Source organism: Neodiprion virginianus, chromosome 2 (genome assembly GCF_021901495.1).
Source record: "Neodiprion virginianus isolate iyNeoVirg1 chromosome 2, iyNeoVirg1.1, whole genome shotgun sequence".
Classification (NCBI taxonomy): domain Eukaryota; kingdom Metazoa; phylum Arthropoda; class Insecta; order Hymenoptera; family Diprionidae; genus Neodiprion; species Neodiprion virginianus.
In genome coordinates this window covers 39,768,421-39,791,690 of record NC_060878.1, presented here as the reverse complement: position 1 = coordinate 39,791,690, position 23,270 = coordinate 39,768,421, and the positions used below count along the sequence as shown (strand labels likewise).

The 23,270-nt window shown below is 39.1% G+C and overlaps 1 protein-coding gene across 3 annotated transcripts; it reads left to right on the top strand.

Annotated features, from left to right (window-relative positions):
* The first annotated feature begins 2,228 nt into the window (after positions 1-2,228).
* Positions 2,229-22,978, top strand: LOC124297543 (zinc finger protein 236-like). Of its 3 annotated transcripts, none has more exons than XM_046748683.1 (25): positions 2,229-2,384; positions 2,954-3,081; positions 3,247-3,344; positions 3,439-3,759; positions 3,955-4,089; positions 4,805-4,969; positions 15,052-15,183; positions 15,303-15,446; positions 15,539-15,656; positions 15,738-15,874; positions 16,138-16,333; positions 16,411-16,489; positions 16,561-16,696; positions 16,775-16,914; positions 17,000-17,359; positions 17,439-17,673; positions 17,763-17,994; positions 18,127-18,239; positions 18,325-18,579; positions 18,675-19,027; positions 19,124-19,304; positions 19,407-19,519; positions 19,594-19,825; positions 19,921-20,197; positions 20,281-22,978. In XM_046748683.1, exons 2-25 carry the CDS (start codon positions 2,973-2,975, stop codon positions 21,366-21,368), a joined length of 5,349 nt encoding a protein of 1,782 aa, XP_046604639.1. In that variant the 5' UTR covers positions 2,229-2,384; positions 2,954-2,972; the 3' UTR covers positions 21,369-22,978. The 3 variants fall into 3 exon arrangements, with proteins under 3 accessions (XP_046604639.1, XP_046604640.1, XP_046604641.1); XM_046748684.1 differs by lacking the exon at positions 2,229-2,384 and adding an exon at positions 2,486-2,741; XM_046748685.1 differs by lacking the exons at positions 2,229-2,384; positions 2,954-3,081; positions 3,247-3,344; ... (1 more) ...; positions 3,955-4,089; positions 4,805-4,969 and adding exons at positions 9,725-10,083; positions 14,590-14,769.
* The last annotated feature ends 292 nt before the right edge of the window (positions 22,979-23,270 follow it).

Below are 23,270 nucleotides of genomic sequence, written 5' to 3'. Positions count from 1 at the left end.
GATGAAACGGAAGCGTACATTTTCCCAGCTATTGCTGAATATTTGCCCCATATATTCATAAGAGCCGTTTGAGAATCTGGCTGAAACTTTAATTCCAGAACCAGGTATGGAATCCATGAACGCAAAGAAGGAAATGCAGACTCTTGGATGTCCACCTAGTGCCAATATTGGACTCTTCAACATCCCGGTTACGCCAATTAGGGACCATAAACGGCCATCTGAAGTAATAAAAAAAATAATTCCAACTATTTTCAGGAAAAATCATTCTTTGAAATGCTGGCTATATACCCAGATATAAAACCCAGTCACGTTCAATCTCAGAAGTCGTCACGGCGACGTATTTCACTCGAAGAGGGCTCGAATCTGATTGCGTGAAAAGTGCTGACGATGAGCCGTTGCGCCATAGCTGCAGTTTTCCACCTGCCATGTCCATTTTGAACATGACGTATTCTTCGCCCAGCCACCGCTGCGAAAATGAGCCCAATACACATTAACATGAGAATCTCTAATCCTGACTTGCCAGCTAGGATCAATTGCGGTTACGTGATCGAAACACGGCTTACAATATAAATGTTACCAATGCTGTGACACCTTCGTAACCCGATTCCAGGACCCAAATCAATTTCATGAATATACTGACGTCCTCTGCCACATTTTAACAAACTACTAGTCTGGTGTGCAAGGTAGAGCATATTGTGGACCACGTCAAGAACGTAGAGTTCCGCATTCGCAATGTCCATATCGGTTATCAGAAAAACGCGTGCCGTGCCTCGCGTCGACGTCTTTACCGAAAAGTTGAAGCTAGGCCAGAACAACGGCACAAGCTGCGATGTTACAACACCGTTGGTGCGAATATAAACGGATTCTGTGGATAGAAGTAAATTTCATTTTTGCATCGATGTCGGATCTTCAATCCATATCATCGCATGCTGGTTCCTCAGGGTACATCAAAAGTTGAATTACGTAATTACCATGACGCAACCTTAACGGTGGTAAATTAGGATCTGACCCTCCGGTGATTTCCCAACCCTGGGAAGTCCATGGACAGTTTGGCTTCAGTCCTATCTGGCAACTCGGAACCAGCAATCCTATTTCCGGTTCTAGAATAATCATTGGTCCTAAATTTTCAATTCGATCGAGACTAATGACGCGGATTCAACTCAATAAACTCCGAGTTCAAATGTAATTGATCATCACGCATTGTTCAACGTCTGAGATTTTACCAAAAGTAGAACCATTAGGAGCAATGAAGGGCAGCCCTAATGCATCGGTTCTCGAATGACATTCCGCGGAAGCGTAATTTTGCTGAGGATGTCCATTGTTTCTGTATATCGTCGTCACGTCAAATCCTCCACATACCCAGTAGACTACTTCCAGAGAGTTGATGATTGCAATAAAAATATCGAACAAGGTATGGCATGAATGTATTTAAATAATGATGACTCAAGTTATTAACTAATTAGAGGATCGGAATCCTCTACAACTGAATCAGTTGTACCGAAAACGTTTACTATATGAAATAATTTTATATCATACCGATGAAATGCACCGTCAAGAACAGAAGCTTTGATGAGAATCGGGAGCTCATTCTCGAACGACTGATTGATTGTGAGTTTTGTATAGTCAGTACAACCTGGAGGTATAATTAACAGCTTACTAGCTTCCAGCTTCAGTAACAATCGTGTATAGCAATAATATTTTCACACCGTGGTACCACAATCGGTTGTTATCTATTCAACGATCAACATGCTTTCAAGTATGCGCTCCACTATCGATCGCTCTCCAGTTACTTTAACTTGAAAACTGTAATTGATACGCAATTTCTGAGTATAATTAGGATGTACAACATTTGAATCCGGTGTGAATATCTCTCTAAATAATTTTATTTCTAAAACGTAGTACAATGTATAGTTCCTCTTCGGTCGCAACGGAACTCACATTTTTAAGGCAAAAATATCTATTACTTCTGAAGAATTAATACAACCATAATCTTTCAGGATATCCAGTGGTTATTACACCTACATACAGATACACAAAATGATGGGATGTGTAGGGCAAGTTTAACAATCGTCAAGTTAACCAGTGATGATGCGTCTTCCAGAAAACGACATTTAAAATTGCGCTGCGCGTCCCGCCGTAGCGACAGCAGCGCCAATTGCCAAATCCAGTAACTAACGAGGCAATTCACATGCGGCAATCGACCCAATCCAGTTCGCCTACGCATCGGGTGTAAAGATTGTGTTACTCCGCCATATTTACATTTCTGAAAGAAAATAATCTCACGAGACAATTTTCAATGGAAACACATCGACGATTCTGACAGTCCCGAGTAGTGAATCGATCGGGTAGTGGATTAAAAATTTGTTAAATAATTAAAACGACAGGTACGTTCTGGTAATATTATTTAAAACCGTGAGTTGATCTCATCTGCTTGGACCTACATATCCATCTCGCCAAATCGAGGCGTAACAACGCAGACGTCACTTTTCGCACTCTCAAGTCTATCGAGTTTTGTAAACAATAATCAATCTCTGCAGCGTTCCGAGCTCAATTATATCGTGCGAAATGTTTCCGTTGAACACGACGCCGACTGCGTGTCGACGGCATCTTGAAAATCCCTCACCTATCATAAATCATATCGAATTCATAACTGACTCAATTTTTTGGTTATTTTCGCGCTTTCGCACGAAAAAGCTGAGCCCGCTTCGTTGTAGATTCTGGCATATTTGAACAGACATTAGGTATTTGACCGTTTATTTTTAGCAATCTCTCTACCCACCAAGTCCTCTTTTTATTTGTCGAATTCAGACTGGTATTACAATAATGACTTGGAGTCCTAACCTCAAATCTTGCAGTCCTGAAACTGTCTGAGACTATAAACGATTGATTTTTCAGTTTGTAGAACAGATATGAACAAAGATTTATGCTACAGCAACAACAATTTTTATTCCAGTATCTGATTAGCCAGCAAAATGTTGTCGGAGCAAGCTATTCTAACCGAGCAGCTGACTACTGGCACAGAATCGATGCCGCTCGGCTTCATAATATCTGATGATGGCAGAACTCTTCTGGCAGTCACAGGTAAATATCAGAAATATGTTGATCTGAATAGTCTCTATTATGTAAATAAGAAATGAACAATAAATTCAAGGCTAAGAGTTGTTTTAAACTGTAAAGATAATAGTTACAACAGCTATTCAACTCTTAGAAATTGTACTAACTGAATTTTGTGGTTCGCATTCGCAGAGCGGGATGACGGAATTCTGGAATTCATGTCTGTACCGGTGACCATTCAGCAAAGCAACGTGATTACAGCAGCTCCGATGAAAACGACCGAAGGAAGTGTGAGTATCGAACAAGAAGGGTAGACGATAAATTGATGCAAGTGTAAAGATGGTAAACACATTGAACATCTGCCTTTTGCTTTTGCTGTTACAGTCTATATTTCAAGTAACGCTCGAAGCTATGGGTGCGGATAATGCAGCGCAACAGGCAGCTCTATTTACGACACAGGGTTACCAGACCATCCCTGTTTTAACCGAACCGGAGCAGCCATCTTTTGCCCCAAAAGCCATTGAACTGAACGCTGGTGGCACTACCGTCGAACTCACCCCTAGCGCGACAGAAATTAACAGTTTACAAACAAAAAATTTTGAAATATTCGAAACCCCTGTGTCCTCTGCTCTTCCACTTCCTCCACCTGTTGTCAAACGAAGTCCTGGCAGACCGAGAAAGGATGGAAGTACACCACCTTCGGCGGTAGGTTTGCGAATTGGAAAAGATATTTCTCAGTGTTGTAGATATTCTTCATAAAAATACCAGACTTATAATTTGACGATGATTTAGGAAGGATAAAGAAAATTATTTTTATTTCTCTGTTGGATTTGTCTCACATGTTTTGCGTGGTATTTATACTAATTGGATTTGTTTCATTGTCTGTTTCTCTACTTTCAGCATCCGAATAACCTCAAGTGTAAAATATGTGGTAAAGGATTCACCAGACTAATGTTACTTCGAAGACATACCGAGCAACATGCAGAAGAGAAACCGCATCGTTGTCCGAAATGTCCCGCATCTTTTAACGTTCCTGTAAGTTGTGAAAAATTAATTTTTCTTAATTACTTTGAAACATGGCCACAAATTCCCGGCAAATCGCTCCATGATCTGAAAATAGTAACTGCTGATACCTCAAACTCCTTAAACGGATCAGATAAACATATGAAGTCACTTTTTTATATTGCTGAAGGATAATGAACTTAATTAAAAGCCTTTAGTACTTTACAACCGAAAAAAAATCTGCCAAATCAATTCAAAAATGACTGCGGTTTCAATGAAACATAAAATCTGCATTGTAAAGTTTTTTTCGTGTCTTCGATCGCAATTATAAAATCGATTTTCGGTTAGAACCTCGGTAATTTGAAATTATTGTATCAGAAATAGTTATTTCTAAAGCTGGAACTTTTTTGTTTTCCTTACAGTCCTTAATGCAATACAGTTGAATAATTTCTCGTTCGAGCTCGAATGAATATATTAAATGATTGATGAGTGATTAATAAAAATTAGGACTTCTAGATTGTTTATCAAATTGTAAGAATTCGTTGCTAGTAAAAAAAAAAAAAATTAACAGTTTTTCAAACATATTTCTCGAAATGTTTTCGAATCTTTGATTGATTTTGATCCCGCATCGAGATATTTCTACCTAGTTGCATATTGCCCCCTATCCGTGAATTAAAATGTAAATTAAACGCCAGCAAATATCCTCCGAAGCATGCTCTGTTAAATCTGCACAATGGCTATGTTGCAGACTAATTTTACGCTTCATATGGCGACGCACAATATCGGTGAACCAAAGTGTCCAGAATGCGGTCGAAAGTTCGCCCGAATGGCGAGCCTCAAGTCTCACATGCTGCTGCACGAAAAGGAGGAGAACCTATTCTGCACGGAGTGCGAAGACGCCTTCACGACGAAGGTGAGCAACCTTTAATTATACCCCTAAATAATTTCCGCAGCGCAATTTTCGAACAAGCTTAAAACTTCGATGTAGCCGCAGTCGACTCCTAAACTTGAAACCAACTCCCATCCTCCGCTTGCTAACTTCACCTCAGGATTATCAGTGACCTACTCTCTGATACACCTTGCCGCATTCCTGCTGACCGTGCAGACCGAGTTACTGATAACATGGTCTGAAATCGCCGTTTCTTCCAGCCTTCTATTCTTTATACGAGATCATTGCGCAACGCAGTTTCGCCGAGAGTGCTCCGCATTCACTATTTCAATTATCACAGATTGTTTTCCTCTCTGCACCAAGGAGATTAACTCTTGCTCTAAAAAAGCCGAAAAATTTAATTCATTTTCACTAAATGATATTTTTTATACGAGTATTTTTTTCTCCTCTTGTTTTGTTTTTCATATATCGCGGAGAGTTATAGAAAGCTACTGTACGCAGCATCTTGTGTTGTAAAATATACAGTATTATAACGTGTACGAAACAAAACGTTTCACCAAATATGTAGAGTTAGCCAGATTATTCAGTGCATGTATATCAGTACCAGTTTGGGTAAGAGGCGCCTCCTTGACCCTAGCTTTATCTTTACGCCTTTAATGTAACTACGATTAAACGATTTAGAAAAAACAAACGGTTCTTTCATTAACCGTCGACATATCTAAATTAAAGGATAAACTTTTCCGTCACGATTTACCAGTATTTTGTAAGCATTCCAAAATTCGGACGCGTTACATGTAGTATGGATGAAAAAATACTTTGTGTCTTTGTTAAGTTACGCAACTTTCTTCCCAACGTCGTTATATTATATATAATTTAACCAAATCTAATCTGTGTTATTAAAAAATGTACAGTTTTATCTTTTTCCGCGTAAATGAAAATGTTTTTTTTTTCTTTTCCCTCTAACGGTGCGACTCGATTGATTAGTCTGAATAATCAGCAAATCGGAGTAAAGAAAACAGAAATACTATAAACTCGCGAATAATCTGTACAGCATTTCCATCAGTCTGATCTTTTTTTATTTCGAGAAAACTCGAGATAGAACACGTGCGGCCAGCGGTAGCGACGAGAGCGTTTAACCTAATATCCAATGAACCCTGGGTCTTAATACTTTTTTTTTTCAATTGTTTGTTACCCAGATCGAGACAACTGTTTCTTGATTCCAAGTGTAGGGATATTTTTCATTATTTATTTTTCTCTTCACTTCCGTAATGAAATTACGAAATGCTTCAGTTTGCACGGAAAAATACAAGCGACAAGTTTTGTCCAAGTTTGTGTAAACCTGACATGGTTAGCCGAATATATCCTAAAATTTGGTAATATAAGTATATATATATATGTGTGTGTGTGTGTATAGTTCGCGTTTTGATCATATCTCGGGAAGACAGCCGTGCTCGAATTTGTGTATTTACGTCTATTGTATAATAACGCGAGTTGTAGGTGCAGCAGTAAAAAATTCTCCAAGGTTGTTTCGCACTCTCTCCCAGTCTCTTGCCTTTTTCGTAAAAACCATGCGTGATATTGGAATACTGCTAGCGTCGAGCATTATATTATACTAATGTTAGCCAATTGCTGATATATCGTCGTATTTCCTAACCGACGCGTCGCCGACACACGGCTGATGTTTTCATATCCAAGGATCATTTTTATTGTTCTAGCTAGTTAAATAGATACCGATTTTTAATAGCGCGCCTCTTATCTGCCGCCACTTCGTTAAACTGCTTTATATATTATATATAAATACACTTTGCCGCTAGTGAGCTATGATTGTTTCAATTTTTATGAACAGATCACATTCCTCTATGATACTTGTCGCGTGAAAGATCTATGATGAGATCATATGCCGCCACAACGATGCTGATGCAGTTGCGTAACATGTGCCACAACTGCACCGTACGCTGATGTGTATAATAACGACAACTTGACAGAGTCAACCGCCTACTTGCAGTTTTACAACCCACATCCCTGTATACCGCGCATATGCTGTATATTGTTCTAATAAGACTCCGCGTGTGTGTCAATTCGCAAAAAAGAAACATAAAACAACGACGATCATTTCTATTAAATGGTATACGCAAGAAACCAGCCGATCTTCGTACATTCGAGCACGTGAGAAATTATTCCCCTAGAGCAGCAGTGTCAGTATCTTTTCGGTGGTTTCATCCGGTTGTCAAAAGCAAATATATTATGTCGTTACAAAATCGTTCTGCAAAAACGTCTTTGCTCTTATTTTTCACCGCACAGTTGGAAAGAAGCGATGTATCAAAAGGGTGGGAATTTACTTGGTGGCTCTTTCTCTTGATAAAATCGTACGATGAGTTGAGAAATTTCAGTCATCACTGCTGGAGTAGTCTGTAAGTCGACATTAATCAATCCGTGTAACTATCTCGACTGGTTGTGTAAATCGAGACCGTTTCCATCAGCTTGAAAACGCGTGAAATAGAAGAATCAAAGGGAAACGACTAAAAACGAACTTTAATGCATTTTCCGGGTATAATTTAGTACGAATGTTTGTACGCCAGACTGTTTGTATACGAATTTATACCCACGAGCGCAGAGCTTCTTGTTTTTACACATGTGCAACAACACCATGCACCATGCCCACGATTCATCCTCACGCATGTAACGGCCAGATGACGTCGAACATTCGAAACCCCGAAAAACTTATTCAAATTCGAGTGTGTTCTACCACCGAAACACGATCGCTTCGCCAACGAGCTGGAATCAGAATCCGTCAATTTATCGACTGCAGAACCATTCGAAGCGGGGCAAGCCATTATCAACGCAACCCAATGGTTCATCAATCATCGCATCATCTCTGACCCGCGTAGCAAAAACATGCATAATTTGTCGGAAAATATTAACAAACTACCGAAAGTTGAAGGTTTTTTTTTTAATTTGAATTACAACAAACGGAGTTATCAGTGAATTGTACAAAATTTAAACTCTCTACCGATTAAAATCTTTCTTCCAATCTTAAGAGCCAAAGAGCAAAGTGTCACTTCGGAGTGAAGATCTTGATAATCGTGAGAGAAGCGCGAAGAAACTTGAAGGAGTCAACGGCCGACTGTTTAGACTATACTACATCTGTTTAGACTATCAAATCGTGATTACCGCTGACTGGTTTTAGGTGTATAGATTTCACGCGGACTTTTGACTTATTCACTAATTTTATTTTCGCTTTAACGCTCCTTCGCGGGCCGATTCAAGGCGATATAACTCAATCCCACGCAGGCTATTGTTGGAATTTGTATAATCGATGCACGACTTGGATCATATTCGCTATATCTGTACACTTTTTGCCGCTAGCGTCGACACTCGGTCCTTCTCTGACGCGTTCGGCCTCGTGTAACGATAATTAGTAAGATCATTCCGCGACCTTGTATACGCTCTGAATGAAAACGAGTCCCACGTTTTGTCCACAAAAATGATCATACAGAAGAGACAGTCTCGTTGACGCTACAAGTACATGGGTTACCGACTCCCGGACACAGATTTATAATCTTTACTTAATCCGATGTACACGTGCGGCTCGCTTTCGAACGTTAAGTGCAATATTCGACGCTAATTTTGACGGACGATGAGATATCGACGAATGATTTCATTCAAAACCAAAGATTTGAAACGTTTGTGCAACGTAATGTTTTATTTATTTATTTATTTTTTTTTTTTTTTTTCATCCTACAACCGAATCAGCAGTTCTTCCAATTTTTATCACGTGTGATAAATATAATTCCGGGATTATATTTGCGAATAATTTGTTGCAGATTTTGGTCCCTCTTGAATCTCTTTGGTTTATGGTAATCGAATTCTCTTTATCACATTGTCAGAAATATTCTGAGATTATATGAAATTTGAACGATTTTATTATTGTTTTGTAAAAATACAAACTCTAAGATGTCCGAAGAATTCACGCTACGTTACTCGGCAATTGTCGATCTCAAAATGGTGGTAATAATTTGGGATATTTAATCTTATAATTAAAGCTTACTAACACACCCTGACAGTCGTCCTCGTCACTGTAAATTCGAATGAGTCAGTATCACGATTCGAACTTGGTTATACTTACATTTTTAATTACCGCAGCGTCGGAAATCACGAGACATCGTGGGATTAAAACAAGCCGTATTAATAACGTCACAAGATGAAATTTGAATCACGTTGAAGTTAACAAGGTTATCGTAACGATTCATGCTAAGGAAATTCGTTATTTCGCAATTTTGGAATTGTTTTGAATTCGGTGAACCGTGATAAAATAAGGCATATTCATATTTTAAAATCTGTGTTTCTTCACAATTATTACGAAAAGAGGAAAATATTCATTCTTTCCCAATGTTCCGTTTCGATAACGTCAGTAACGTCAACCTCTTAAATTGAAATCCGAGACAAAAATTCCTTCATCGATCCTCGATCCTCTCCTCCTTTCTTCTTCCTTCTTCGACTATCTCCTAATAAGTATGTCCTTTCATCTCATCATTCCTCCCGTTTCCAGCAACGTCTTTCAGAATCGTTTCGAAACCCTGTCGAAAACCGATCGAAACCTGTAATCACCTGACCATAAAATTTTCAATGAAAATTGTAACGGATGCTGCCCGAAATCCGTTCCGAGACTAACATCCTTCTCCTCTTCTTCGACGAGTATAGCTGCTGCTGCCGCCGCTGCCGCTGCAGATCCGGCGAAGCCGCGTGTTCTACCATTGACAGTTGGTCACCGACCGCGTTCGGTGTCGTCGGCCACGCGAGAATCTTTCGTCTAGTATAAGCAGGACCTAGTTTTGCCCGCCAAGCACGTGGGGGTGGACCGTGCATTAATTTTCCGCGAATTTAAACGGTCGTAACTGGATCCTCCAATTTCTCGATCATCCGCCTTACCGACGCGACCTGCTACCTACAGCGTGTGACAGTGATTGGTGCGTAAAAAAGGATAAAATCGGAAAGTTAACATAAAATGAAGAAAATTCGGCAGACGAGTACAAAAATTTAGTCACCGTGTAACAGATGAAACAGTGCCAGTTGCGAATCTCGACAAATTCATCCCGCCAATTTGTGCGACGAGCTTTTTCGCCGAATACCGTGCCAAGGTTTTAAATTTGTTTTTCTATTTCCACGCGAGTTCTAAATTTCTTTGCTGCGCGTACGGTGAAAGCTCAGCTTTTACAGGTACGTTCATCGGAGGACGGTGTACAGCCTGTGTAATTATAAGGATCGTTAAGGTACTTCGAGAAGGGTTTGGGGGACTGGTTCTTCCTCCTCGTAGATATTCGGAACGGGATGATGCTGCGGGCAATGAGAAAGAGAGAGCGGTCGAAAAACGCTGCCACTCTGTGGAGCTTCGCGAAAGATTCGCTGACGTAATATTATGCGCAAGGTTAAAATCTTCTGAAGGAACCGCCTGCACCGGATCGCTAGGGATCCTAACTCGCAGGGCGCCTTTTTTCTCAATTTTATTTTCCTTTTTTTCTTTCCTTCCCTTTTTCTTTTTTTCATTCCGTCCGTACAACATTCTGCTTCTCTTGTTGTACCTTACAGTTATTCCTACCCTATTACAACTCGCGTCCACTGCGGCCTGAACGTTGAACTTCGAAAACGCGAGACATTTCTTTGTGCGAATTATAAACCCCGGCAGTCTAAACCGTGACTCTATACCGTTTATAGCTTTCGGTCGAATTCTTACGTGCCTGACTGCCTGCCTGTGAAGTGCACGTGTTTTCGCACGGCGGCGTGGGTGAAGGCGTGTATAACGCATCAAAGTACCGCGAAGTTGAATTCGTGAGAGTTGGACACGCGTCTGAGAATCCTGAGTAAAAGTCGAGAAATTTTGTGAAACATTAGCAGCGCCGAATTCGATTAATATTGAATCATACAAAGGGAAGAAAATTTTGAATTTGAAAAAACAAAGTCGCGATAACTTAGAGAATGTTCAAAATTAAAAGCTTGTCTTAAGGATCGAACAAATTTTTATGACCTTTTTTCTGTATTTTAAAAAATTGACTTCCGTTATGCGTAATAGGATGAAATGAAAACTAAATGTGGTGTGAAATTTTGAAATTTTATTTGTACACTTCGGACCCATGCACGTGGAGAAAAGACATCGTTATTTATTCCAGCGTATATAATAATAATTATATAACAAGTTGCCGGCTGGGGAGGAGCGGGGGGTTATTTGTTTATTCGACGCCTTCCGTTTCTGCGAGTTTGACGTAATCGTCCCAATGCGTACATGCACAGTACAGTACGGTACAACATATACGCGCAAAGATCGCGGGCAAGCGATCCTTGCCGCAAATCTGCACGTGGAAGGTACAGTGGTATAAAAAAAAAAAAAATGCGAACTGTATCGTGTATAAACTTCTTTGTTGTCCTCGCTGACGATGAGACACACGTTTATCGAACTCTCGGCTTGCGCTGCATCTCATTTATACGAGCGGTGAGAAAGAAGCTTGCATGACGTCAGATCACAAAATATGTCACGTAACGGCTGACGTGTCTTTCTCAGTATTTTTCTTTCTCCCTTCGCGTCTGTAATGAAGCTTTTTTCGGACCTTGTCCTTTCGTTTCTTATTCGTTTTTTTTTTTTTTTTTTTCAAAATTTTATCTTCATTATTTTCGTTGCTTACTTCTGTTATCTTCATCTTCGGAATAACGCAGCTGCAGCAAAGCCTCATAACAGCACAGAATGCAACAACGGCACAAACGCCATGGTTCACGGATGAATTTATACCACCCGTATCACGACGTGACTTACGAAACCTGTTGCTGCATCTGACCGCTAGCGAGATGCTCCTGCAGAACATCCGGAGGCGAGTTCGCGGCTTCCCCGTCGTCATGTCGGCGAAAGTTTATCGCAGAATAAAACTAAACGTCACGAGCTCATCATTATTATACATACATATATCCGCGTCGTGTACACGTAACAAAAAGGTTTTCGGCTTGTTTAATACTAAAGGATACATGGTGCATGCGTAGTGCATAGGTATACATATATGTGCATGAACGAGAGAAATGACTCGGATGATTTATATGCGTACTGCATATGCACGCAGAATCTTCCACGGAGGCGAGTTATTAAACGAGAAAAAAATCGCTACCATGCCTTTATATGGGACGACGACGACGAACTTTCGGACAAATTTCACTACCCTTTACAACTTTATTGGCTATATAATTGTACGTTCGAATTTCGGATATAAATATTTATCAACGAAACCCCATAAAATGCATATAATCAGGTAACAGTTTATCTTGAAACTTATATTGATCACCTCGTGACTGCGTTTCCATTGATTGAATATCCTTATGAACCTTTTTTTCGCTACGTATATAACGACATAGATCTACGTGTAGGTGCATATAACGCGCAAGTCTGATTGTGGGAATCGTGTGTTGTACACTAACACAAGTACACGTTAAGTACCTTCGGTCCATGGAGAGAACTCAGATAAAGATAAGACGTGGTAGGTGGTGGTTTTTTTTTCTTTTTTTTTCAGAGGGAAGGGGGAGTTTCTTCTTTTTATTGCTGTTTTGTTGTTTTTTATTCTCTTTCATACGTTATGTTACTAGCTTCTGAGATAAGCCGTAGCCGCCGATATAGATTCAGAAACCTTTTACAACGGAAGGCAGAAACATTATGCGTTATTAAAAAAGTAACACGCCGGCGGGATATTATCGAAACTAACCGATCTTTATGTTTTTAATAAAACGCTGATATACCAAGTAAGGTGGAAATATTTATATTACCCCTGAATAGACAAGAATACAAAATATATGTTATTTATCAATTAAAAAGGGGAAATCCAAAAAAGAGAAAATATCTTTTGCTCCACGTGAAGTCCAAGTTTGCACGAGTTGATTGATTAAAATGATTTATTCATAGATGAATCGAAACTATCGAATGACCTCAGCCTTCGTACGTAACGGACTTGAAACGAATCATAATCCAACTTCACTTCTATCTTTTATGTGCACTGTAAACTACAAATATGATGCCGTTAACCCCAAGCCGATTGACCCTGCAGTTCGAAGAAATTCAATGCACGGTATAAGCATGGCGAAGAAGATTTGCCATTTTTATGGAAAACTAAGGAAAAACGTTTTACGCGTGCACAGCGCGTTAGAAAGTGAAAGAACGAGAATCGTGTGGAGTAAAATATTCCTTGTCTCGCTCAATAGACACCGGGTAGTGTCATCCGTCCGTATGATTTGTCGCAAATTGAGTCTGCTGCGTTTGACATAAATTAGATGTTTCGCGCAAAGAACTTCATACTTATCAGTGAATATATTCTTGCAACACTGATATTCGTACCGTGTAACAAGAATATAATAGAAAAATTTAGCCACGGTTATGTCGACAAATGTATCACTTATCGGATTAACCCTGACTAATTATTAAGCGTGACGATGCCTTCTACAGTCATTAATATAGGTACTTAAACATCGCTAGCTTTCAATGATGTCGTGGATGTTGAGCGACCCATAGTTATTAGGTAATATAAACATGAAGGAATCAGCTCCACGTAATTCGTGTCGCGTGTAAATTTGTCGATCAATTTTTTAAATACCCTTCGATAGACGTTTCGATCTATTCGAAAGAAGCTGTATGCTCGATTATTTATCACGCGTGCAGTAGAGAGTTGAAAGAAGAAGCACGTGAAATATACATGTACGCAAACGGCGATGCACCATATATGCACGTAATATACGTATAATATATGTATACCTATATACAAATAACGGTGGGCGATGTATCAGACACTTCCTGAATGCAGCTCTTTTAGATAAAAGTTGAACTCTGCTGTGATAATGATACTAAAACCCCGTCCTGATGCAGTACTTTATAAATATACGTACAGTTCATATACGCCACTCATCGTTATGGTCTCAGCAAATTAAAAATATATCTAGATCTGCTGGAATTTTGCAATCGTTAGTCGACCCGCCGAAAGGATATCCGTTTAGTTCGTTTTACCAACCGTAGACTTCCTCGTCTTACTATCATATTCCATGATGCGATTTGCACAAGAATTTGTAGAGTGATGCATGTGACACGTTGAAAAACTGTTATTCGAAGGAATAGAGTTGCCTTTATGCGCGAGCTAGGATTTAAATCTTGCGAATATATGTGTGGAATCTTAATTTACAAATGTATAATATTCAGTTGGACTGGAAAAAAATAGTACGTTCACTTTCTTTCGACGTCTCGGGCAGTGAAGAAGAAAAATGATGGGCATTTTTTGACGAAAATGTTACCCCGTAATTTTTTGACATTAATAACTGTTTACATGTGGAATTATCGCTAAATTGTGACAAACGTTCGTCCCACCTAATGCCCAATCCATAAATCTCTAATGAGTATACATCTTACATATAATACGTACTTGCATGCGTGGACGTTAAACGATTATGTATTCAGTGAAGTACAAATATGTTCAATTGATTTGTGTACATGCGTGAATAATTGAATCTAATTTGAAAACATCTGCTGCGGTCGGCTATATGGACGTTTATATATATGCATACACACACATGAATATATGTGTGTGTCTGTGTGTGAAATAATTGTAAATTCGTGCATTCTAATGAACGTGCAGGACAACAAGAAGAAGTGATTTATTTGTCGATATTGTAAATGCTCGTATAATGGTATCCAAACACGTAGTAAATTGATTTCTACGATGTCACTTACGGTTGAGTGCCTGAATTTTGCATTGCTGCTCATCTGTTCCCAAGTATTTCATTTCGCGCTTGGTTTAAGCGCCCATTACTACAAGGTATACACACACGATTGTTACTATCATCTTCTTATTACGATTTTCCACTCCTTCTCCTTCGCTATAAATCTCACCCTCAAATTAGTTACCAAATTCGAAAACTTATTTTGAATATAAAAAATGCGTTGCTTTAGAATGTCAAGTCTGTTCAAGACTGTTTATTGAAAAAGTTATTGTACATTTATTTGTATTGTTCACTGAAATTTTTTGTGCTCTTATTACCGTATGTGATTTTGCTGTATCGATAATCGATGTACTAAATCTATACTGTTTCGATCGCAGGCACAACTTGATGCCCATTTAAAACTGCACAATGAAAAATGGACCACAGACGATGTTAGAAAGTGTAAACTGTGCAACAAACAATTTACACAGCCGGCACTTTATCGTCTGCACATCCGCGAACACTATAGAGTGAGTACCTACATAAATTCAACCTCATAATTCCACCCATGATAAACCTATAAATTTTCATCTGTCTCTGACAGATTGCAGATTAATTAACGTGTCTTACTATTTGTTTGCCCATTCAGTTACAAACGAAATTAGTAAAGCAGACGAAGAAAGGGGTCAAGCAGAAGACCATGTACAAATGTAAAATATGTTTGAAATCGTTTCAAAAACCGAGTCAGCTTGTACGCCACATAAGGGTTCACACTGGGGAGAAACCATTCCAGGTTCGTTGGGATTTTATTAAGTTTTCAATGCTTTTCAATTCCAAGGTTTGCTGAGCTTGAGTTTGAATTGTTTTGTTTTTCTTATTCAACAGTGTACAATTTGTACTCGAGCGTTTACGCAGAAGGGATCCCTTCAAATACACATGTGGAAACACAACGGATTTCGACCGCACAATTGCAGCTTTTGCAACGCAAAATTTAGCCAAAAAGGTAAATAAGTTTGAAATAAAGTTCGAGATCTTCGGGAATATACAATCGACGCTGATGATAACTTCTCTATGTCTGATACAGGAAACTTGAACGCTCATATACTCAGAGTCCATAACGTGCCGGATGGCAAGCCTTACTACAAATGCACGTACTGTCCTTGTACATTCAAGAAACTTGGAAGCCTCAACGCCCACATGAAGAAAATGCATTCAAATCCGGTAAAGATACATGTTGTTAAAAAATTTTTAATCTCGACCAGATAAGTTACTCTGCGTGTCAATGTAGTCTCACCTTCTATCTGATGCTCCGATTCCATGAACAGCAAAACTTCCGACATCAGAACTGTTCATTGTAGTTTTGTACCAAATGCTGAATTATTCGTGAAAATTACAACTACGAACGAGTGAAACGTTTCACTCATGAAATCGGTTTGTCTTTTTTCTGTCATACCTGTAAACGCTGATTCACATGCTCAAACCAGAAACCACAAAGCTGTGTCAGCTCAACAGAAGACATGCAAGCGACTGTCGATACAGTCATGTCTCAGCTGGCCATGCTTGAATCTGGAGTTAAAAATCCAGCCGATTCTACGGCAAACAGTTCTCCAAATAAGGACATACTGCAACAAGCTTTGAAGAACAGTGGATTACCCAGCAAGGACAAAGAACCGGCTCCAGGTACAGAGTCATTCGTATCATTTTTTTTATTATATGTCTATTTTATGCTGCCATTTATGAAGTCGATATGATTACAGAGGTGCAAACACCCAAGAAGGGTGAAGCACAGACCACTATGGTCACCTTACTGGACAGCAGTATAGACAGTGCTACGAGGTAATTATTAATAATGTAAGAAATGTGTAATGGAAATGATCTGAATTTACGACGAGGTGTTTTCTTTATAGAAAATATGTTACGATCAAGCAACGCACCATCGGAAATACAAGGTGGTATACTTGTTCTTATTGCCACAAAGAATTCAAGAAACCGTCGGATTTAATACGCCACTTACGTGTTCATACGCAGGAAAAACCGTTCAAGGTACTATTTGAGGAAATAATTGAACTGTTTCTAACTTGGAAAATTGGGATTATATACCAATGATTATCGGTGTTTCAGTGTTCATATTGTTCCCGGTCTTTCGCAGTGAAATCAACGATGATCGCACACGAGAGGACGCACACGGGAGTAAAAAAGTACATGTGCTGTAATTGTAACAAAATGTTCGCATGTCATAGCAGTCTCACGACACACATGAGGTATCTAAATTGCCGCAAGATACATGCAACGATTACTTCATTCTTCAATTAAATCTCATTCTATTGTTCAATTGAATTTTTGCAGGATTCACGCGGGTGTGAAACCATTCACGTGCAACATATGCGATAAATCTTTCAGTGCTAACACCCTACTTAAAAGCCACATGAAATCTCATGCGAAAACGAAAACAAAACCAACTCCTCAGACGGAAATAATCGCTCCGTCTATAGTGCTTGAGGAACCGTTAATCATCACAGACGCTGGGAACAAGATCAGTATTGCTCAGGTCCAGTCAAAACATCAGCAAGTTTATAATAGTAACGACGTTGCCAGGCCTCACAAGTGCTGGGTTTGCCCTGCGGCATTTAGAAAAATGAGCCACTTGAAACAGCACTATCGAAGACACACTGGAGAGCGACCGTATAAGTGTCAAAAATGCAACAGGTATTTTAATCGACAACTTGTTCATGTATTTCATTTCATCGGCAGGTAATTATGATTTATTTCTGCTCTGTGTTCACAGGAAGTTCACTTCTAACAGCGTACTGAAATCTCATTTGCAAACCCACGAAGGGTCAAGACCTTATAATTGCTCGATGTGTAGTGCGAAATTTTCTACACAAAGCAGTATGAAACGGCATCTAGCTACACATAGTAATAAGAGACCATTCATGTGCCCTTACTGTCACAAAACATTCAAGACGTCGGTGAACTGTAGGAAGCACATGAAGATACATAAACACGAACTCGCACAGCAGGTGTGTTTAGAAAATATTGCGTATTTTAACTAGATATATTTCTGCCAGTCAATGGCTTGATAACTTATATTTTCATTTGCTATGAGCAGCAGTTGAATCAGCAGCAGTCGGGACAGCAACAGCCTAATCAGCTGCAGGATAAACCGGCAATGACGGTACTATCCGAAAATTTAACACTACCTGAAGAAATGGAAGTCACATTCCAACCGCAAATGGCACCCGATTTTTCGCAAGCATTCTCCGATCAGTTTCACACTATTGCAGTTGAAAAAGATAAACCGTTGATCCCTCAGAACAATCCGATACAAACGATCGTTAACCGTAAGTTCGACCAAGTATTGATCTGCTTTTTTGTAACTGTAAACAATCGTAGCAAAACAAGTTGAAACACCCAAGAATTACGGTTTGCAAAATTTCAGTTCCAATATTACTGAAAAATATCGATGCTTTCAGAAGCCCAGCCTGCTGTCGAACCGATTAATTTAGGCCCAACCCAAACCCTGCATGCGGATGAAACTGGAACCATAACGTTACCCAATTATTCTGGGGACCAGACACTCACGCCGGTTTGTCTTAATTTTTTTTTGCTAACGTGGTAATTAAAATAAACATGTTTTTTAATTGTGAATCGCTTTTATCAACTCTGTATAGGAAAGTATTCGCGAAATTGAAGAAACTTTGAATCAGCAACTGTTCAACATTGGTATGAACCTTGGACTGGGAGGAAATTTGACCAGACAGATAAGCGAGACAGCGCCGAACTCCCTAGAACAACGAGAACAACCCATTTTAAATATTATTTACGAAAACTCAAAGAACGTAGAGACTTCTACCAGCGGTACAATAAACAGTGGAATATTTGCACCACAGTTTGATTCCTTCGACATGAGCCATATCGCACTTCAGGTTCGTATCAATCATACAACCTCATAGCTGAATACTTCAACTTTATAATTATTGTGTATCACTTTGAATTGTCAAATGCCTCATCCACTTCACAGGGGGAAAACGAGATGGACATTGGTATTACTCCAGCTAATTCAACAAGTATGGCAAGTATCTTGCCTAGATCTGCTCAGGAAGAGCAGCATTTAGTGTCTGTCACAACGACGACATCGATGCCGGATGATAGCCAGTCGAAACAACCGCGACATTTGATGGTTGTTAGTTCTATGCAATCGTGTCCTGAATTATCTCGTCCTGTTCAAGCCTGTCCAAAATATCCAAAAGTTATAGCCAAAGCAGATACTACTGACGGCTTGGACGTACCAACGTCAGAAGAAACGGTCAAGGATATCGCCGTCCAAGCTGAATCTTTGTTGCCTGAAAAACCATCGCAAATTCCTTCCTACAAGTAAGCAAATTTAGATTGGACTGTAACACTTTTTCCTCAGTTACGCTTTTGGATACTTATACGTAATTTATTCTCATTTCTTTAAACTCATTCCAGATGCAAAGTCTGTGATAAAACTTTCAATAAGCAAAGTCAGTTAAGAACTCACAAAAAGATTCACACATTGCAAATGGCACAAAAACCTGAGGATAAGGAGCTAGCATCTGTCGCAGAATCAGAAAATCTATTGCAATGTCACATGTGTAGTAAAACAGGACTCACCGCAGTCGCTTTAAAGGTACGTAGTTACGAAATGTCTACATGTTGAATATACCTACCAATAAAACCTCGGATGTGTGATTATTGCGCATCGTGCTAACGATCTTACATCTATCCTTAGGATCATCTTAAAACACATAAAGGCGTCAAAGAATTTCAGTGCACAGAATGTCCTCTAAAGTTTTGCACGAATGGAGGACTTAGTAGGCATTTAAAAATCCATACAAATAAAATGTGAGTAAATTTAATTCTGTTTATGACGAAATCTCTCGCGGCATGAATTTTTATTCGCTTCATTCAATTTGCAGATTATGGAAGTGTGCAACGTGCGATCTGACATTTCAAAATAAGACTCAATTGTTACTTCATGAAGAATTCCACCAAAATAGCACAAGTTTAAATACCGTAGAACCGGACAGTTCGCAAAAGGATCCGTTGACAATAGACGGCAACTACTTGGCCCCTCCTCATATACGATTAGAAGACAATTCTATTATTTCGGAAAAAGTTCTTATGGATGCAGTGGCCGAGAAAGAGACAGTTAGTCTCTTGTATTCTTTTGACATGACATTTATTTCCAGCCCGTCAATTCGCATTAAAATATGTCTCAATTCTTCCATCTCGTTTTGTTCCAGGAAACCGATTTGAAAAAGGACAAAAAAGTTTACACAAACAAATGCAAATACTGCCCGAAAACTTTCCGGAAACCAAGCGATCTCGTTAGACATATCAGAACGCACACAGGGGAGCGACCTTATCAATGCGAGTATTGTAATAAATGTTTTGCTGTTAAATGCACACTAGATTGTCACATGAAAGTACATACTGGAAAAAAGACATTCTCATGTCACGTTTGCAACAGTCTTTTCACAACGAAAGGCAGTCTTAAGGTCCACATGCGATTGCATACTGGTAACTATCACGTAATATTTTCTATCGAGTATTTCTGACAGAAGCAAACCACGTCAACTCTGTCTCTGAATATTTTATTCCAGGATCCAAACCTTTCAAATGCCCAACGTGCGATTTACGGTTCAGAACATCAGGGCACCGAAAAGTGCATTTACTAACCCACATGAGGGAGCACAAAGATCCCTCGAAGCCAAAGCCAAAGGTGCGAAAAATTGCTGCGATAGCTGGTGTAGCTGCCGAACTCGAAAGATCGGTAGGAAATAATGTTAATGCCGAGGCGACGGGGCCTCATGCCGAAGAATATGGGAATATCGATTCGATTACGATTGAGACTAACGCATTAACTGAAAATATCACGCCCCACATTACTTTCAACGCAGACGGAACGATATCGAACAATAACGCAATGTTGTCATTAAACGAGAGCAATGAGCTTGTCGCAAATCTCCATTTCCTCCTTGCTCACGGGTTGGTAACTATCCAATCTGACGACCCGATGTTACAACAGATGCCTGATGCTGAGACGAATGTTATACAAAATGGAACAACCGTTGAAGCGCTCATAGATCCGGAGTCTTTAAGAGCGCCGACGCAATCTCTGATAAGTAATACTGAAATGAGTGATTCGAATTCGCAGCCAGTTTTATATGAGACTGAGAACATGGAAAATGGCGGCACCGAGTCGCACGGGACGTTGGAACTCGATGACTGCATGCAAATAGATCCAGGGAAAATAGCATCCTTGTCGGATCCTGAGGAAAGTAACCAGAAACTGACAATTGATAGAACGCAATTTAGAAGAGAATGCGATATTTGTGGTAAAAGTTTTCTTAAACCGTGCCAGGTTGAGCGGCACAAGCGTATTCACACTGGAGAAAGGCCGTATAAGTGCAATTTATGCTCTAAATCATTTACGCAAAAGAGCACGTTAAAAATACATCAAAAACATCATACAGGGGATAGACCATATCCATGTCCTCATTGCGATTTTTCGTTTAGCCAGAAAGGTAATTTGAAAACGCATCTAAAACGTGTTCATCAGCTAGACACGTTGGTGGTAAAAAAATTGCGGAGAGGGCAGCATCTACTAAGTGCTAAAATAGAACAAGATAATTTAGAAGATGACAGGATAATAGGACTGGAAGATATTTCGTTTGCTAACATTCACTGATAACGATCCTACTCGGTCTTCTACCGTAATTGGATTGAGTCAAACCGCGCAGTATATCTGTTACGAAAGCCAAAGATTGAGCAAAAGACTGAAGTCACGTGTATCAGCCTCATAATGCAAACGTTTAATTTTATCTTATTCGCATATCCAGATCCAATATCTCCATAACTTTGAATCACCTAATTAGATATCACAGATCAAAAGGACTGGGGTACATTTGTCCGTGTGTCCTGATTTACGGCCCGTAATAAATTACATTTCAATTTGTACAAAATTTTACAATCAATGTAGTATGTATGTACAAAATTCTCGTCAAGCACTACTCCCAATCTCAAAATTAATGGTTTTTTTTGGCATACGTTTAAAATGAGAAGTTTGTACCTGTCACATTCCATGTCGACTATCTGAAAAACTAATACGAATGAAAAGTACGCTATACAACACTAATGAAAATGGAATATGTAGATTATAAATTGCAATGAGCCGCACTCTCCGTACCCAATTGGGCTTTCTTACGACCGATTTTTATTACACTACCAGTATGTGCAATGAAAAATCACGCATGAGTGAAATAGCACGCTACACAAAAAAACAACACATTTGCTAGTAGCATTATTTGAGACTTACATTCACACTTTCCGCAATTTTTTAATCGAGGTCGATACAGTGATCACTTCGTTGCTTCACAGCTTTATTTTATGTTATGACTAATTTTATATAGTTATTTGATGGTCGTTTAAATGTCATATTAATTTTATTGGGAACGAACGTCAAGGCGGGGCCTAGCAATATGACAATATTTAGTGCAAGTTGTGAAGCTTTAGTTGTTCAACAAGGAATCAATGTACCGCAAAAAAAAACGACGGTAGAGTTCTTTAAAAATGAAATATGTCCCACTTAGAGCAACGCTAGAGCAAGGCATTCTGGCAGCAGATGTCACAACGCCATACTTTCGTTCCCAATATCGAACATTCTAGTTCCCATATCTCCTCGTGCCTTCCATTCTAATACATAATACATTAGCTAATCACTACTAGGTATTTATTATGCATTTAACGAATGATTGAAATATTGTTGTTTTATTGAGCAATTCAATCTGCTTTGCAAGGAAATAGAAGGTAATTCAATTGAATATCCGAAATCTAAAAATTCGGTGGCAGATGAAGTATGTATACATATATGAAGCTTATCTCTCACAAACATGCACTTTGTCATAAAATGCTTAGCTAAAAAGTTTACAGCAATCAATCGTTGATCAACTTGAACTGCAAACTGCGAACCACATTTTTTCGTAATTGAGAAATATTTAGCAGTCTTATATGTTATTACTAAACTTACGTAATAGAATTGCTGGAAGTTTAATTACTTTTTATAAATGTAGCTTTACCAACTACAGGAAAGGAACTATACGCACAACGCATGTATATTGAGGATGGTATTCACTTTCGCGTGAAGTAGGCGTACTAAGCACAGCTGTGTATATATTGTATATTGTCGTTATAAGTGAACTATGATATAGCACTAAGTTTGAAATAGAATTGTTTATAATGTAATTTGTCTTTGTAAATTGTACCATCTATGTACGATAATAAAATACATTTTTTATCACACTCCAATACTTCTGGCGTTACAGGAAGGAGCACCTTAATCTTTTTGTAACCCTGTATCACTACACGGAATTTTTATTTACTACTGTACTTTGCATTCCCGGGAGTGCAATAAGTAGAATATCAAATTTATGAATCGAGAAGTTGACGGCGATACAGCAAAATTTCCAGTTCAAAAAATCGCAAAGAAACAAATTTTATACATGCTTCTTTGACGTTGTATTGATAAGAATGAGAAAATTTCATCGCATGGCCTTCGCACATTCTTAGCTGACGGAGCTGCGATGTTTTAAAA